The 19549-nt window shown below is 41.7% G+C and overlaps 1 protein-coding gene across 7 annotated transcripts in view; it reads left to right on the top strand.

The window, feature by feature from the left end:
* RAPH1 (Ras association (RalGDS/AF-6) and pleckstrin homology domains 1) overlaps positions 1 to 19549 on the top strand; it is a 257678-nt gene that overhangs the window by 166302 nt on the left and 71827 nt on the right. For 5 of the 7 annotated variants that reach the window (XM_040357282.1, XM_040357279.1, XM_040357280.1 and 2 more), the window contains 2 exons: positions 8949 to 9065; positions 15552 to 15626. The exons of 1 other annotated variant lie outside the window; for it this stretch is intronic. In XM_040357282.1, the coding sequence (XP_040213216.1) occupies positions 8949 to 9065; positions 15552 to 15626 (192 nt within the window). The remainder of the gene's footprint in view (positions 1 to 8948; positions 9066 to 15551; positions 15627 to 19549) is intronic. One more of the 7 variants, XM_040357283.1, reaches the window with a different exon arrangement.

Genomic DNA, 19549 nt, shown 5'->3' with positions numbered 1-19549 from the left:
TTTCTTGCACTATCTGAAGATTTCCCAGCTATATGTCATAATTATTGGGTTTATCCTTCATATGTTACATCCAATAACCATTGATTATATATATTTGTTTTTTCTAGTGTCATCAATTCATTACCACTAACATATCAACCTGCGCCTCATGTGCAGGTTTTCAATTTTTACATTAGTTTTTTGCGCTGTACCTCCCCTTTTTTTCACATTCAAATTTCAACACAGACAGTACAGGGAACTTGCTGTGAATTATAATCCCTCCAGACCTCCCAGCAGCCACATTTGTATATTCCTGTACCCTGTAGTGCACTAATCACTTTTCTTTATCGTACATCACGGGACACAGAGCGGCATTCATTACTATATGGGTTATATGGAGTACCTTCAGGTGTAGACACTGGCAATCTCAAACAGGAAATGCCCCTCCCTATATAACCCCCTCCCATAGGAGGAGTACCTCAGTTTTTACGCCAGTGTCTTAGGTGTTAGTCATGGTTTAGCTTGCCTCCGCATCCTTGGGATTAGGTGAGCTACCGGTTCTGTCCAAAAAAGCCTCAGCGCTAAAGTGGTCAGTAACCGGACCCCAAACCCTTGGGGTATAGCCCATAATGCTTTTCTTTTTAGAGAGCTGGACCCTGGGCCCAGAACTTAGAAACCTTTGGGTACCTAAAGTTTTCTGTTGCCAGGGTGCTATATGGGCCCAGGACAGTGGATCCTTCATAGGAACCCAGGGCCTGAAGGTCTAGACATCCCCACGGAGATGGGGGAAGATTGGGCCTCTTGCTTGGCAAAGTCCTGCGGCATGGAGCAGGTAAGTGAGGGGAAAACTTGCGGAACTTGGTTCTTAGCAGGTTTTTTCTGGGGGGTCACAGGGGACATGCCTAAAGTTATGCACTGCATCTGGCAAACTAGTCACATATCATAAAGATAGGATGGCTCTCTATGCATTATTCCCCATAAGATGTGACCTCCCTTGTAGTGTTGGAAAAGCATTGAGTGGGGCCTGTGTTATATAAAAATATATGTGTGTGTCAGAGAGCTTTGCTTACCTGCAGGCCTCCAGGCGATGCTCCATTCAGTCTTCCTCCTCAGAGCCTGCAAGCAGGCAAAACGCTGACCTCCTCATGGTTCCAGGCTGCAGTTTGCTGGAACAGAGAGGTCCCTTCCTCCCAAAATCCCCCCCCCCTCCCCCTGTCGGGAGGGGCATTTCCTGTTTGAGATTGCTGGGGGGGAAGGGCGGGTCAGTGGCTTAAAGGAAGGGGCGGCCCTTCCTTGTTTGTTTGTTCCATTCAATACTTTGGAACTGAGGAGAAAGACCAGAGCGGCAGCACGGGGCGCCGAGGACACACAGTGGCCAGAAAGGATATTGCAGTCTTCAGAGGACTGTTTTGTCAAGCCTAGAAATAGGCTGTTTCTTTTCCATCTCATAGTTTTTCTTTGCAATACTACTCAGGGGGACAGAATGTTTTTTCTTTCCTGGATTTGAAACAAAAACGAAAAAAAAAAAAAAAAAAAAAGTCATCTAGGGGAGAGGAAGCATTTTTTTATCCCCCAAACAGGTGTTTGGACAATTAACTTTTATAGTTCCAAATACCAATAGGTAGCAGGTGTACCTCGGTATTGTACCATGGTATGCCGCTGTTTTCCCTACAGGGAGCCTTGGGGCCATCGGGATCTGGGGCTGGAGCTGACGCGGGTCAGTCCAACCCTAAGATGGTCACGGAGGAGGTATTACTCACCTCTTTAAAAGAGATGCAGAAAAGCATGGGAAAAATGATATCCGCAGCTATGCGGGGCAGTAAGCGGAATAGATCTCCGTCGCCCGAGCGCGGACCCTCAGAAGAGGAGGTCCTTTCCTCAGGGGAATTGGACGACCTCTTGGACACGGACCAAGTAGGTTCAGGGATCGAAGACCCGGATACAGAGGAGTCTGGGGCAGTCTCCCTGAGGGAGAGCTGGTGGATTCAAGGATTGTCGGACTTGGTCCATAGGACATTCAACTTGCCAGTACCAGATCTCCAGGTATCGACGGTTTCAGCTTTGGGCTCACTGAGGGCGCCTCAAAGCAATGCTGTGTTTCCGATCCATCCTCTATTAGAGGGAATTTTGTTCCAAGATTGGAACAAGCCAGATAAGATCTTCTTACCACCTAAAAGGTTCTCTGTCCTATATCCTATGGAAGAAATTTTTTTTCCAAAAGATGGGCTACTCCTGCAGTGGACGCAGCCATCTCATGTGTTAACAGATCGTTAACATGCCCTGTAGAAAACATACAGGTGTTCAAGGATCCAGTTGATAAGCGCTTGGAAGCACTACTTAAGAACTCCTTCACTACTGCAGGGGCAGTAGTACAGCCAGCTGTGGCTGCGATTGGGGTCGCTCAAGCATTATCGGATCAATTTAAGCAGATGCTTAAACTTATTCCGGCCCAGCAGGCAGAAAAATTTTCAGATGTCCCTAAGGCCATATGTTTTACGGTAGACGCAATCAAGGATTCTATCCAGCAAGCGTCACGTTTATCGTTATCCCTTATCCATATGAGAAGACTCTTATGGTTAAAAAGCTGGGAGGCTGAGCCCCCATGCAAGAAGCTCCTGGTAGGGTTCCCCTTCCATGGAGGACGACTCTTCGGAGAAGACCTAGATAAATACATTCAGACCATTTCAAACGGCAAGAGTACTCTCTTGCCAACTAAGAAGAAGGTTCAGGGACCTGCGTTTAAACGACAGTATTCCCCTGGGCAGGGGCCCTCTAATGCCAAGCAGTATCGACGGCCTCCTGCAAAAGCAAACTTCGGCTTCAACAGCAGATCACAAGGACAGGCTGTTAGAGGCAAAAGGCAGTGGTTTCGCAAACCAGCAAAACCAGCCCCCAAGCCAACCTTATGAAGGGGCGCCCCCACCCACGAAGGTGGGGGGAAGGCTGCGACTCTTTTCAGAGATTTGGGAAGCCAGCATTCCCGACGAGTGGGTACGGTCTTCCGTGGCCACAGGCTACAAATTAGATTTCCTAAGGTTTCCTCCTCCTCATTTCCAGAAGTCGAGGATTCCAAACGATCCGGAAAAGGGAGCCGCATTAAGATCGGCATTAGATCATCTACTTTCCCAGGAAGTAATAGTAGAGGTACCAGTCCTGGAACAGGGGCTGGGTTTCTACTCCAACCTATTCATCATCCCAAAATCCAAGGGAGATGTCAGGCCAATTTTGGACCTAAAGATGGTAAATGCATATCTAAAGATCCGCTCATTTCGGATGGAATCCGTGCGGTCAGCAGCTGCCACACTCCAGAAGGACGACTTCATGGCGTCCATAGACATAAAGGATGCCTACCTTCATGTTCCAATTTATCAGCCACATCAAAGATATCTACGCTTCATGGTGGCTTTGCGTCACTTCCAATTCGTGGCGCTTCCCTTCGGGTTGGCTACGGCCCCCCGGGTGTTCACGAAGGTCCTAGCTCCAATCCTAGCCAAACTAAGGATCCAAGGGGTCACGATCCTAGCATACCTGGACGACCTCCTAGTCATAGATCACTCGTCTCCCGGCTTGGAGCGAGCAGTGGCCCTCACGGTCCAATACCTCGAGAGGTTCGGCTGGGTCCTAAATCGAGAAAAGTCAGCTTTCCAGCCCACAAAGCAGTTGGAATATCTCGGCATGAGATTAGACACAGAACAACAAGGAGTGTTCCTACCTCTGAGGAAGGTAAAAGCCATCAAGGAATTAATCCTACTGGTTCTAAGCAAGAAAGAACCGACTATTCGCCTATGTATGAGGTTACTAGGCAAGATGGTGGCCACATTCGAGGCGGTACCATACGCCCAGAGCCACACTCGCATCCTACAGGCAGCCATCCTGTCAGCATGGAGCAGAAGGCCACAGGCCTTGGATATCCCGTTGCCGCTCTCATCAAGAGTCCGACAAAGTCTGTGTTGGTGGTTAGACCCTCAGAATCTACTGAAGGGGAGGTCTTTCAGCCCAGTGGCTTGGAAGATAGTGACCACAGACGCCAGCCTGACGGGCTGGGGAGCAATTTTGGATGGTTGCACTCGCCAAGGTACTTGGGCAAAGCCAGAGAAGCAGTTGCCCATCAACATCTTGGAGCTCAGAGCTGCTCGACTAGCCCTCAGGGCTTGGACGTCAAAATTGCAGGGGTTCCCGGTGAGAATTCAATCAGACAATGCCACGGCCGTGGCACACATAAATCACCAAGGGGGAACCAGGAGTCAAGCCGCTCAGAGAGAGGTGAGCTTGATTCTTCTATGGGCAGAGGCTCATGTGCCCTGCATATCGGCAATATTCATTCCAGGAGTGGACAACTTTCAGGCGGACTTCTTAAGCCGCCAGACTCTATGGCCGGGGGAATGGTCTCTGCATCCACTAGTCTTTCAAGCACTCTGCCAAAGATGGGGAGTGCCGGACGTGGATATCATGGCATCGAGATTCAACAAGAAACTAGACAGGTTCATGTCCCGCTCAAGGGATCCGATGGCCTGCGGAACCGATGCGTTGGTTTGCCCTTGGCATCAGTTCAAACTTCTTTATGCGTTTCCCCCGCTCCAGTTACTACCCCGCCTGCTGCGCAGGATCCGGGTGGAGCACATACCAGTCATCCTGGTAGCTCCAGCATGGCCCAGAAGGGCATGGTACTCACTAATCTTAAGGATGGTAGTGGGAGACCCTTGGACTCTTCCTCTACGGCCAGACCTGCTATCGCAAGGTCCGATCCTCCACCCTGCCTTACGGCATCTAAATTTGACGGCCTGGAAGCTGAATCCCTGATTCTCAGGGGTAGAGGTCTGTCTCAGAAAGTAATCTCTACCCTAATCAGAGCCAGGAAACCGGTCTCTAGGGTGATTTATTACAGGGTCTGGAAGGCCTATGTAGGCTGGTGTGAGTCCAAGCGATGGCTTTCTCGCAAATTTACCATCGATAGAGTATTAAGTTTTCTCCAGCTAGGAGTGGATAAAGGACTGGCATTAAGCACAATCAAGGGACAGATTTCTGCTCTGTCAGTGTGGTTTCAGCGGCCGCTGGCCACCCACTCGCTGGTTAAGACCTTCCTTCAAGGGGTCTTACGTATTAGACCTCCAGTTAAATCCCCGCTTTGTCCGTGGGATTTAAATCTTGTTCTGTCAAGTTTACAGAAACAACCGTTTGAGCCGTTGGCTGATATTCCTTTGGTTCTACTGACAAGGAAGTTAGTATTTTTGGTTGCCATAGTTTCCGCAAGAAGAGTTTCGGAGCTGGCAGCCTTATCCTGTAAGGAACCATATCTTGTTTTTCATAAGGACAGGGTCGTTCTCCGCCCTCATCCTTCCTTCCTTCCGAAGGTCATATCCAGTTTTCATTTGAACCAGGATTTGGTATTACCATCCTTCTTCCCTAAACCTACTTCCAGAAAGGAAGGGTTGCTGCATACCTTGGATATTGTCAGGGCCATGAAGGCCTATCTTAAAGCTACAAAGAAGATCCGGAAGACAGATGTGCTGTTCATTCTACCGGATGGGCCCAAGAAGGGGCAGGCAGCTGCAAAGTCCACCATTTCTAGGTGGATTAAGCAATTAATCACTCAGGCCTACGGCTTGAAAGGGTTGCCTCCTCCAGTATCATTAAAGGCTCATTCTACTAGAGCCATGGGCGCCTCCTGGGCAGCACACCACCAGATCTCTATGGCTCAAGTTTGCAAGGCGGCAACCTGGTCTTCTGTCCACACGTTTACAAAATTCTACAAGTTGGACGTAAGAAGGAATACTGATACTGCCTTCGGGCAGGCAGTGCTGCAGGCTGCAGTTTGAGACCCTCGGATTCCGGGGGCTCCTCTTGTTCGAGTTAAATTTAAAAATTTTATTTTTCTCAACTAAGTTGGATTTATTATGATTTGAGTATATCTCTAAATTAAATCCTTTTGTCTTGGAGATGTTCTCCCTCCCCTCATTGTAAGCATTGCTTTGGGACATCCCATATAGTAATGAATGCCGCTCTGTGTCCCGTGATGTACGATAAAGAAAAAGAGATTTTTAATACAGCTTACCTGTAAAATCTTTTTCTTGGAGTACATCACGGGACACAGAGCTCCCACCCCTCTTTTTTGAGGACCATTTTGGGAGGCATACTGCTTGCTACAAAACTGAGGTACTCCTCCTATGGGAGGGGGTTATATAGGGAGGGGCATTTCCTGTTTGAGATTGCCAGTGTCTACACCTGAAGGTACTCCATATAACCCATATAGTAATGAATGCCGCTCTGTGTCCCGTGATGTACTCCAAGAAAAAGATTTTACAGGTAAGCTGTATTAAAAATCTCTTTTTTATAGTGGAGTTCCACCGCTTTTTAGTTTAGTAAAAGTCAGCAGCTACCAAAAGTGTAGCTGGTGACTTTTATTAAACCGACACTTACTTGTCCCACGGTCCAGCGATGCAACCGCACAGAGCCCCATACCTTTCCCCACTCCTCTCCTCAATGCCATCATATCTACTGTGGGCACCCGGCCATGATAGCTTACGGCTTCATGGCCAGGCGCGCACTGTGATCTGCCATTGGCCAGCCAAACTTCTGGGACCTGTGTCCCAGAAGATCGCTGGCATGGAGGGGCCACCTAGGGCGACAGAAGGAGTCACCTAGGCAGCCAGGACCGGAAGTCCCACTAAAAAGAGGACCCCCCCCCCCAAAAAAAATGATATGCCAAATATGGCATGTCAGGGGGCGAGGAGTGCTTAAAGGAGAAGTTCCACTTTTGGCTGGAACTCCACTTTAAGGGAGTGAGGTTATTTTTATTTAAAAGCAGAGTTCAGTAAAAAAAAAAAATATTAAAAGTCAGCAGCTACAAAAAAAAGTGTATCTTCTGACTTTTTTTTCAACAGAGATAGGAGTATCTTCTGACTTTTAATAAAAAGACACTCATCTGTCCCACAATCCAGCGATGTGGCCACCCGAACACTCCATTCTGTTCACGGCGCTGGCAATACTTCTGTGGGCATCCGGCTGTGACAGCTTGCAGCTTCACAGCCAGGTGTACATGTCTCACTGCGCTGTCCTGCATAGCTGGGCAATCTTCTGGAACCTGTGATGTGTCTCAGAAGATTGCGGGGAGGAAGGGCCACCTAGGCGGCCCAAGCGGAAGTGAGAGCTCGTCGGTAATCTTGATGCATCGCCGAATCGAATCGAATCGTTGACCAGATAATCGTAATCGAATCGAATCGTGAGACCGGTGAAGATGCGCAGCCCTACTGATTATACCCCCATTAGGGGACGGCTTACTTGGACCCCTATTTTACCAGTCGGTACAAGTATAAGGTGAGCTGTAATCTAATCACTGGTGGAGGATTGTTTTATGAGCACTGTTTTAGTCGTCTAACACAGAGGTGGAAGATCACATTTTGTAAATTTTTATTTGAATATTAGCGCAATTAACTGTTGATGAAATTATTTGCTCTTTATTACAGAATCTTTTTGGATTCACTTTCACTGTTATATTTATGATTAGTAATTGTTTTTTGTTTATATGTATTTATTATAACTGTTATTTACACATATTCACTAATGATTTTGTTGCTAGTTGCACTGCATTATATAGTTGGTTTATTTTGAGTTTGAAGACACTTTTTTTGTGATAAGCAGCAACTATATTTATTCAATTTCATTCACTTGGATATATTCTTAAAGATTTATCATTTATTTGCGCCGATTGAGTTTTGAAGTATTTAATATATTCTTAAGACCCAGTATTCTAATTTTTGATTGCTAGATTCCTTTTACATATGCTTGCCTTACAGCATTGAAAAAGGATACAATTGGATAGTAGTTGTATGTAAAAGAATGCCAGAGACAAATAATCATTGTAGTGCATGTTACATGGCACAGAGTTAATATTCTAGAGCTGTCAATTGCCGATCTACTTGGATGTAAGTTTTTTTAAGATTTTAGTAGTCAAAATATGTTCAAGCGATTGTAAAATAATTTTTCTTTTAAATTAAAATAACAAACCTATTACACTTGACTGCTCTGTGCAATGATGATGTCCAGAGAGTGGCCCCAAACCTTTTCTGGGATCCCACGCTGGTGCTGTTCGCTTCTCCACTTATCTGAGTGCCCCCATGCCATACGGCCGCACTCCAAAGCCAGGCTATGTGCTTTCACAAGGACAAACACAGCATAGCTTGACCCTGCCCCTGGTCCCTCCTCACAAGATTTAAATGGCAGGAGCCAATGGCCGCAGGAACCAATGAATGCAGGAAGAGAGCAGACTGAGGCTGCTATCAGGGACAGCACAGGATCAAGAGTGGTGTCAGGCAAGTGTTTAGGAAGAGGGGGAGGAGGAAAAGACATCCGAAAGTTTTTAACGTTAATGCAGAGAATGCATTTGGGTAACAAACTTTCTGCCTTTAGAACCAGTTTAAATGATTTGTGCTATCCGACTGCAAAATGTTTGGCGATATTTTTTAGTCATTGCTACTGAATCTCCTGTGTCTGTGGAATCAAAATTACCAGCAAACCCTTCTGGCCCGTTGGCTATCCTATGCTCTCTGGCCAACAGAGCATGCTGGGAATCATCCAGAGACATATGATGTGGAAATACTGTCACTGCTATAGAAAGTTTATATTAAGTTTTTGATGCTGGACTTTGTATAATGTAGTGTTGGCCCAAACAATCAAAATTAGGAGGAACATTTTCAATACACTAAATGGGCATTATTCCACTTTACTATGGCTTCTAGACTTTAGTGTGCTTGTTTTTTTTGTCTACTACCCCTACTAAAACGATATCTGTTTTTGTTATTTAGGTTCTGTCGGTTTTCTGTCTTATGTACAGCACATTGTTGTTTGTATTCTCTGCATGGCAATCTAATAAAGCCTTTGTATTTATATTGTCCTTATTTTCTTTTTTTCTGGTTTTTATTTTCATTCTTGCATGATTCCCCTCTGTTCACTCCCCCACCATTCTGTGTCAGTGCACCCATATCTCCCCTACATGTCATGTCTCAATTTCTCAGCATGTTACCCTGGGAAGGCCTTTTCAAGCCAGACGTCATCTTGACTTCACAAAAGAGGAGTCGGAAGCAGGCTCTGTAAGTTGAAGGATTTATCTGCATGGCTCCTTTAGCCTAGTGTTAACTGTAGCCAGCTTACAACCTTTTTGTTTCAAAGCTAGGCAACTGTGAATGGCATATCACCAAGGGAGAATCTGCTGTGCTTGCTGGCCTCCCTGTAGCTAAATCTGCTATGTTTCATACATATTTTTGCTATTCCCTACAGTATATATATTGGGTTATGTCCACAGGCTTAATTTGGGTAATATTAACAGTAGTTGCTTATCATGAACATTTAACTTCTTTCACAGACTACTTGAACATTCACATTGAGCCATGTGCAGCGATTTAAGCATAAGATGATCTGACAGGTATTGGTCCAGACTGTTGGAACAACCAAAATATGGTGCTATGGTATAGCCATCATCCCTGGACTATAGCACAAATAATACCCTCTAAACCAACATAAGGGGGACTAGTATGTGCTACCTAAATACACAATAACAATTACTGATAAAAAACAGAGAATAGAATAGCCTTAAACTGGTATATATAATAATTAGAAATTCTTCATATGACACATAGGAAACATATAAAATGTAATTTAACAAGGTCAATACTAACCTATATGCAAAAACAGCCACTGAATAAAAGCACTGAAAACCGATCAGTGCTGCCACGCTGGTCCGACAGAGAGGGGTGTATGGACACCCGCCTTTCCAACATGGGGCAGCAGCAGGATAGCCCAGGCTCAGGATCGAATGAAACTAGCAAAAAAGATGAAATATAAATGTGTACTTTGTGTGTTTTTAAATGTGTAATTTAAATGTAGTGGAATGGCAATGTCACTGACAATAAATGGCAATGTCATTCATGAGCCTGGGCTATCCTGCTATATAGAAAGCAGGAGACTTCGAAACATGTCAGTTGCCTCTTCGCTGCTTCAAGATCATCTATTGGCATATTGCACTGCCATTGATTATATGTGCGATCTACTATACTTCAGCTGCACTTGTTTTTATATTCTTGTATAATGAAATGTATATTTTTTATCAATAATTGTTGTTGTGTATTTGGGTAGCCTACAATAGTCCACGTATGTTGGTTTAGAGGGTATTCTTTGTGCAGCCCTTAAATAGTTTGAAATAGAACTGTGATCAGGCTATGGGCATTCAAATATTTACATATTCTTAAAAAGCAGGAAATATACTTTAAAACAATAACCTACCTTCTGTAGCTGCAGGCACTGTGGAGTAATTAGAATTTGCAGCAAGAGGTGTTTTGTTTAATATTAGCAGATTAGTTCATTTCTCCAGACCCCCCCCCTCCCCTCCCAAGCATTGACTTGGCAGTCTTCCAGCTAAAGTTTTGTTTTTTTCGACACCTGATTTTTTTCCCCCAGTACTGATCTTGTAGTTTTCCATTTACAGAACTCTAAGTGAATGATTTTACAATCTTTGCAGATTGTGACAGAGTGGGGGATCCCCCCACTCCCTGTCACAACGGTGAGTCGAAAAAAGGAGAATAGTGGAGCGCAAATAATTAATCCAAAATAACTATCTAAAAAGTTCATAAAATCATTCACGAGTGTCACACTTCATGTAATGGATAGAGAATATCTTCCCCCCCAAGTGATTTTGCAGACAAAACACAATGCGACTCCTTCCCCCGTACGCGTTACGTCCTGTAGGCGGGGACTACTTTAGAGTGGGGTCGGATACACGTTGGCACGCGATCTCGTTTATATTGCCATGGCTACCGTTAATCAGCGAATCGCGCTCTAGGACAGGGCAGAAACAAACCACAACATATTCCATTGAAATCTATTCAAGAAGAGCTGCTCACTTAAAGATGGATCACCCTAAGACAATATTGAATATATGATAATATAGAAAAAGTAATACACTAGACCAATGGTGGCATATATAAAATGTAAGGGAGAGAAAACAGCAAAAAACTCAATACATTATCTTTAATCATAAAAGGCCACCAAAGTCTAGGAATTTAAAGGAGAATACATCCACAGTAAAGAAGCACTCTACTCGGAGTGAAACATTTAATTAAAAATTATAATTACATTAAAGAAATCCTAACATAGGACTAATAAGTTTAATAATTTAATGACATCAGCTCACGACCATCTTCCAGAGGAATAAGAAAAATATATAAAACGCATTAAAATTAAATCCAATCCACATTATTAAAATATTATCCTCTGGAAGATGGTCATGGGCTGATGTCATTAAATTATTAACTTATTAGTCCTATGTTAGGATTTCTTAAATTTAATTATAATTTTGAATTGCATTTTTCACTCTCAGTAGAATGCTTCTTTACTGTGCTTGTATTCCCCTTTACGTACAAAGAGGGGAAAGGGAAGTAAAATTAAGATATGAGTTGCGGTATTACAAAAGCATTAAAATTCCATACATTGACGGTACACAACAAATATTTGTAAGGCTTGATACTGTGAACATAAGCATATACAAATAAGTCTTAACGCATTTCGACCCTAATGGTCTTCTTCAGAGGTTTTGGTTGTTACTGAAAATAAATTTACAAAAAATCATTAATATTATATCTTTTATCAAATAAATTGAGGTAGAAAATCAACGGAAAGGATTTTTTACCAAGTTGATGAGTATGGAACAGTCCAAATCAAGATTCCTCGCCGCAACAGAGGAGGACCCGTTGGTCCCCTGGATGATGTGCTGACCTGAAGGCGCTCCCCCACTATGGTATCCCTATGTGATTGCCAAGTGATCAAGTGTGACTCTACAGGAGATCACCGGATGCTGGGCGACGCCCGAAAAAGTGGTGGTTATAGAGGGAATGGGAGGGGGAGCGAAAATGATTGAGAGGTATTATTAAATATTATTAGGGTTATTCTGGTGTGTGCACATGTATGTATGCACTTTACCTAGACACCCTGTATGTTGATGATTTTAAACCATATAAAACAAAATAAAACAGCCAGTCATGGCAAATCCCAAAGCACAAAAATGATAGTATATTAATTGGATTCATTTTGTTGTTATTGCGTGATATTATATTAAAATTGGAATCAAAATAAACAACCAGGTGAGACAAGGTGTGAAGGAGAGGGGGAAGGGAGAGAGAAAAAAAAGAAAGAAAGGTGAATGAGGTGGGGGAAGGGATGGGGCAAGAAAAGAAGGAAATAGAGAAGGAACAAAGGGGGTGACAAAGTGTAGAAAGAACAGTGTGTGAATATATGTGGATGATTGCTTGAGAAAAGAGCAAAAGGAAAAGGAGAAACAAAAAACATGTGTGGCAATGAAAAAAAAGCAAAAACAAAGGAATATGGTAAAGATACATGGATATTTGTGAGTAGGAATGTTGTGGTTTGTTTCCGTCCCTGTCCTAGAGCGTGATTTGCTGATTGACGGTAGCCATGGCAATATAATCGAGATCGCGGGCCACCGACGTGTATCCGAACCCACGCTGAAGAAGGGAACAACTTTATGCATTTTATAACCGGCACTCGTTTGTGAGTGTAAATTTTGTGAGTACCTAGGAGTCGGTATAAGGCACAGTGACCTGGTTCAGGTTGAATCCATAAGGTGAGAGGTTAGAGTATCTGTGGTGAAGGGACCTCACTCACCTGATATTGTTTTGTCTGAAAGATCACTTTGGGAAGATATTTTCTTTCCATTATATGAAGTGTTACCCTTGGAGGATTCTATAAGGATTGGCATTAGAAGTGACACTCGTGGATGATTTTATGGACTTTTTAGCTAGTTATTTTAGATTGATTATTTGCGCTGCACTATTCTCCTTTTTTCTGTTTTATATGAGGTTTTATTTAAATTAACATAAGTGTCCGCTTGCAATCTTGTGGTTTTATATAGGTTTAACAGTCTGAATACTGTTTATTTTACAATAGTGACTCGCCTGGGTGGAGTGGTGTGGGTCCTGATGTATTTGTTGCATGTTACTCCTTGAATATGGGTGTAACTTGTTTCAAAAGGTGAACTTATTCTTTAAAGCTTATTTGCTACTTGTTTTGAATATGTAAATATTGAAATGTGGTAACCTGGCCACTGTTCTAGTTGGCGCCACTGATCAGGAACACATGCAAAGATCAGGACTTCGGGCTTTGTTTGGACTTCAGGCTTTTCTTGGACTTCAGGCTTGTGCTAGAGTTTAGCAACATAGCGAATTGAACCAGACAATACTAAGCAACTGGCATATTCCTATAAAGCAGGGGTCTCAAACTGGCGGCCCTCCAGCTGCTGCAAAACTACAAGTCCCATGGGACATTGCAAGGTTGACAGTTACAAGCATGACTCCCACAGGCAGAGGTATGATGGGACTTGTAGTTTTGCAACAGCTGGAGGGCTACCAGTTTGAGACCTCTGCTATAAAGGTATCTGATGGCTGCATGTTTCTTATAGCACAGGTTGCCGTCCATAATTATTTTTTTCTAAATAATCTACACAAAATCAAACATTTTGTTTTAAGGTGCTGAGTCCAATTTTACATTGTACTGCAGTTAATATGGACTTGTGTAGTACTTACATGGAACTATAGAATTATTAGTCTGCCGTTTGAATTTTTTTGCAATTTTTTTTTTTTTTTATCTGTGTGTTAATGTAGCCATCCTTAATATCCTCAAAGATGTTGATCGCTACATGGTTTTAGCTAGTGGTTGATGAACTTCTAATGGCACCAATTATGCACTCGCAGCTAATTGTGACACTTCCCTCTCTGCTACCCCTGCTTATAGAGTGATTGTTAGGGAACATGCAGCCTGATGAATACTTTGGAGCCTGTTTTATATTTTTAATAAGGAGCATACTTTGTGAATACTATTGTGAAATCTTTGCTAATAAGCACATCATTCACAGTGTGCTGTTACAAAGGTCATGCATAATGGGTTTAACTGTTACATTTTGGCACGTTTTCATTAAAAGTAATCTCGAAAGCACAGCAACAAATCTACTATCCAAAATTGTATTAATGTATCTTGTTATGGTTTGTCCTTTTTTATATGTTGCCGTTTTGATGGAATAATTAAACAAATGCCAACCCATGTTATGGCAGATCAAAGCATGGTAAATAATAATTTCATGTTTAGAGATGAGTTATGTATTTATATTTTGTAGAATTTTGAATACGATGCTTGCAGAACTCAAATGTTCAGCAGATTATTTAGGAGCATTTGAGTCTAGAGGCTGGCAGTAGGCCTCCAGTAACAGTAGTTGTACAAATTGGGTTCATTGATATACATGTGATGTGGTGTTTTATCTGGCTTCACCTTCCCAGAAGTACAAGGTGATAGGTCAAAGAAAGATACTCCGCAACTAGGTTCTCCCGGTTCATATTGATTAGAAAACTTTCCAAAATCATTATTGTGACACTTTTCCTGTAGCTCGGAGGTGCTAACAGTGTCTTCCCGTGCTGCCTATCCCTATTCCCTTCAGTTACCGCTTCCCCAAGTCCACTCCAGTCACATAATTTTGCTTGATCAGAGTAGTCAATAATGCAAGTTAATGGAGTGCCTTGAATATTTACTGCCCTAAGGACCAACCAGGTTTATGTGTGCAAGTCCAACTAAAATTTAACGCAAAAGCAAAACTATTATCTTTTGCATGCAGCCTTGTATTTAAGAGATTTGAGAATAGATCAGCATGACGATGCCTGACAGATTTCTGTATCACGTTGGGAACAATTGAACCAGTTATAAAATGACCACATGCACAAGAGCCTTTATGTTAAATCCCTTCTATCGTGATCTGTGAGAATTGCTCATATCATAGAAAGATGGTAAAATCTGGTTGCTGAGGCAGCACAAACTGGGCTTCTGTTGCCAAAAATAATGTTCTAGTGTTTGTAAAATGATATATTTTTATATCACTATCTCTAGAAGCTCTGCTTTGCTGCCTAGTCATCATTGTTACTTGAGCATTGCCCAAATTCTGTTTTATAAATAAACTGATTTGAAATGGCTGATTTGAAAATGTTCATGTGCACTGTTTAGAATATTGGAACTACCGTTTTATTGTAGGGGTTTAGATGGGACTTTCTAGAGAGGGACAGTACTGCAGTTTTTGGTATGTAAACTGCTTTTTGTCATTTAAGTTGGATAAAATGTGGCCCTTCAAGAACGCATTGTAACAAATCTGAATTGCATATCATGTGAACAAGTTTTAAGCAGTCCTTGTGCATAACCTTTTTTTTAGGACCAGTTCATTTCATGTGTTACTTTTTTGCTAAAGAATACTAAATATTAATACAATATTCCACCATATTATAAATGTTTTATGAATATTCCAGTTAATAAAAGTGAAATGTAAAATATATATGTGTGTATGTTTAAATTAATCTCTGGAAACTCTTTTTAAACGCTTGTTTGGATATAAACCATATCATGCATTATTGATCTTCTCTTTTCCTTTGCACGACAGCTATATTAATCAACACACGCAAATGATTATGACTTGCAGAAATTTTTCTTCTAATTGTATTTTCCACTTTCTCTCTCCGTGTTTGTTTCTGTGCAAGCATTCCTATCTGGACAGGGAGACCTCCCTTCTGCTCAGAAACATTGCAGGAAAGCCCTCTCACTTGCTGACTAAGGTGATGAAGCTTGCTCTTTCCATCTGCATGATCTCCTTCTCCCCTGCAGCTAAGCTATACCAACTGTGAAATGGATAAATGGGCACTTGGAGCTGTATAACATTCACAAGCATGCGCTTATTATCTTTTTACGTTCATAAAGACAGATGTCCTTTATCAGTTTCATACATGCTGACAAAAACAATAGTCTCATCAGTCATTGATGGCAAGAGGTTTATATTTCTGACGTTACTTCCTAACATGACATGTTGATATAAATTTCTTCTTGTATAACAATGATAAACACTTGGAGCAGACTATACCTAATCCATCAGTATGCTCTGCTTTATACATTGAGGCAATTTTATAGAACCTGGAGGTAAGATGTGTGTCTGTGTGTTGTGTTTTCTCACAGCAACCAATGAGTTTGCAGCTGTCATTTTCTAACCTATGCTAAAGGAATGACAGCTAGCAATAGTTGGTTGATTATGTCAGGCAACTCAAAGGCATCTCCTACCTCCTATTCTTGATGTATGTCTGTCTTTTTTTTTTTTTTTTTTCTTTATTGAACTTCAGCTTCACTAGCTGTTTCTTTTGAGACACTTGAGTGGCTTGCTGTGCTAGAGTGTTTCAACAGATGCACACAATTTTGCTGGATTTTAATTGTTATCTTGTTGCAATAGTAGCTTTTCTGATGCTATCACAGTAGTATTTTTCCTGTTTGTGTGGTTGCTGGAACAGTAGAGGTAGGTGCATTTGTACAAATCTTTTTACATAATTGCTTTGTGTTACTTTGATACCCCTAATAAACAACTTCTACAACAATATCTAAAATAAGAAAATTGTGTATGAAACTCATAAAGTAATTTCCCTAGTGTTTTTCCTAGTTCTTTAAACACGACTTCTCATGTTATGTTGTTTTCGAATAAGAATATGCAGTGGAATGGACTTGCATCAATTACTCTACCCTCTTAATAATGGATGGAAATGACTCTGCACTGTCCTTTTTTAATTGCATGTCTTGTGTTCTAACATGTAGCGCTGTCTCCTCTCCCTTGTTTTCCAGCTATATATTATTCTCCTAATTTTTTTATTTTTTTTTCTATGATTTTCTACTTACGGTTATCCACTTTTTAAGATAACTAATAGGTTTGGGATAACTAATGCATTAAATGGATTTGATCTGATAATTTCATAACTTCCTTTTTACCAATACAGAGCACAAAGTTTTACTTGTCAGTTATTGGATAATTTTAGTATAACGTGATGATGTGCACTATACCATGCTTTGAGGGAACCTGTTAGAATATAACTGTGGAAACTAAAAGGCACAAGCACTTTGCAGTTAAAAATGGTATATTTGTAGTTTTTAATTGCTGCGTTTAAAGAAAAATGACAGTGAGAAAGTGTACAGACTGCAGCTGTTCAATTCCACTTTCTGATTTTGAGTTACAGCTCCCAGTGTGCATGTGGCCACTTTGCCAACCTTTTAGGCAGTGGTAAATAGTGAGTTGATGCAGATAGTTATTGGCCTTGGTATATTCTTCCTTTGTGGCTGGCAAGTCACTAATGAGCAGAGGCTGGGGTATTTTTTATGCAAGTAACTAAAAGGGGCATGTCAAAAACATAATTCATTCAATTTGTGTTGAAAATCTATCATTGCAGCAGTTCTTGCTGAGTCTCAGAAATCAGCTTTAATTAATTTTTTTAAGTAAATCTATGCCTAGATTATGCACATTAAAGTATTTACATATTTCAAACAAGCTATAAAGTCACTTTTAAAAAGGCCCTCATCCACCTCAGCGTTGATGCTGCGGAGAAAAGTTCAGCTCACCCCCCCCCCTTCTCATTGGCTCACTGACTTTGATTAACAGCAGCGGGAGCCAATGGCTCAACTAACTAGGGGGAGAACATTGAGACTTTATATGAAGCATGCAAGATAAATGGGTATAAATATGTCTGGCCAGTAGCTAGTGGTAGTATGCAAACTGCTATAATGGTAAAATGTAAACAAGGAATAATTTTATATGAAAATAAAATATTTATTCCATACATGTAATACATACAAGCATAATAGCATAATAAAATTATAATACATGGCATTGCCAGACTCTTTTGATCCATGTGAATAACATAAATGTAAAACGTATACAATAGTACCAGCATAGTATGGTAGTGCTACAAATTAATCCTGGATGTAAGCAACCTGGGTAGCATCCAATTGTTTGACGTGTTTCGTTGAATAGCTCCACTCATCAGGAGTAGATGCAATATAGATATCTTAATATGTAAATAGATGGTATTATAAATTAGAGCTATGTCTCAGCATGGGAGAGAGGGGGATACAAAAAAAGGTTAGTGGAAGAGAACCCACCCACTGCTAGGAATCAAGTAGGAATTTGAGTGTGAAGCGGTGAGGACTGGAGGCCAGCCGGGGTACTCTTCAGTCCTGGGAGCTGAGGTGGTAAAACCCAAACACAATGAAGACCACCCATCAGGGAACAGATATTCTGAGAAGTGTGATAACCCATGAATAAGGGAGATATGGATAATATCACAAAAACCTATATATGTAAATAAATTTGATAGTGATTGAAGAAATCAGAGTATAATATACATAGTAAATATTGGGGTGAACCACAGGTAGTACCATACAGTGATAAGTAGTGAAATCGACAACGTGTAGGACCTAGGCTGTAGATTGAAAATAGATAATAAAGGAGTAACACAGTAGATCCCAGAAAAAAAAAAAAAAAACATCCAGGCCAATTCTGGCACTTCACTCCTACAAGTAAAAATCATATTTTTTGCTAAAAAATTACATAGCATTATGTGTGTGTATTATTATATATATATATATATATATATATATATATATATATATATATAAATTAGCAGACACATTAGAGAATACAATGGCAGTCATTGCAACTTTTATATCTCGCACAGTATTTGCGCGGCAATTTTTCGAAACAACTTTTTTGGGGAAAAAAAAGTTTCATGCTATAAAAAAAACATTGAGGTTATCACAATTTTTTGGCATAATGTGAAAGATGTTACACCGAGTAAATAGATACCCAACATATCACTCTTCAAAAATTTTCACACTCGTGGAATGGCGCCAAACTTTGGTACTTAGAAATCTTCAGACAACACTTAAATTTTTTTTTTTTACTGGTTACATGTTTTGAATTAGAGGAGGTCTAGAGCTAGCATTATTGCTCTCGCTCAAACGTTTGCGGTGATACCTCACATGTGTAGCTTGAACACCGTTTTCATATGTAGGCAGGACTTGCGTATACGTTCGCTTCTGCGTGCGAGCACAAAGGGACAGGGGCGCTTTATTTTTAATGCAGAGGCTGGGCGTGACGTTGTAACATTGCGCCTGGCCTCTGACGATCATAGAGACTCCTGTGACCCTCTGGTCCGCCGGAAATCTCTATTGTACACACCGGGGGCCAGCAGATCCGTTCTCCAACTCCCCGATCCCAGCGGTGAGTCGGTAGAAGCACTGGAGGGGGGACGTCCCCTCTTGCCACCCGTAAGAACGATCAAGCGGTGGAACCGCCACTATGATCGTTCCTATGGTGCAGAGAATCACCGGCTGAAAAAAGACAATATGTGAAAGATGTCGGTAGAGGCAGGCATCATTCCGATGTCCCCGCACAAAGCCAAGGATGTCCTATTACTGTTGGCGGTAATGCGCTACTATTTTTAGCGGCGCTTTACTGATGTTTTTGCAGAGGTTTTCGGCTGCTAGCGGGACATTTTTAACTCCCGCTAGTGGCAGAAAAAGGGTTAAAAATGCAGGCAGATCTGCGCTTTGCCCGCGGTTAGGTTGTGTTTCCCATTGGTTTCAATAGGCAGGGGTGGGCTTTCACACTGAGAATGCAGGGGAGGCGTATTTCAGGCGCTTTAGAGGCGCTATTTTTGCCCCAGTGTGA

Source organism: Rana temporaria, chromosome 6 (assembly GCF_905171775.1).
Source record: "Rana temporaria chromosome 6, aRanTem1.1, whole genome shotgun sequence".
Classification (NCBI taxonomy): domain Eukaryota; kingdom Metazoa; phylum Chordata; class Amphibia; order Anura; family Ranidae; genus Rana; species Rana temporaria.
Note: the sequence above shows the minus strand (reverse complement) of the source record. Positions and strands in the feature narration are given on the sequence as shown.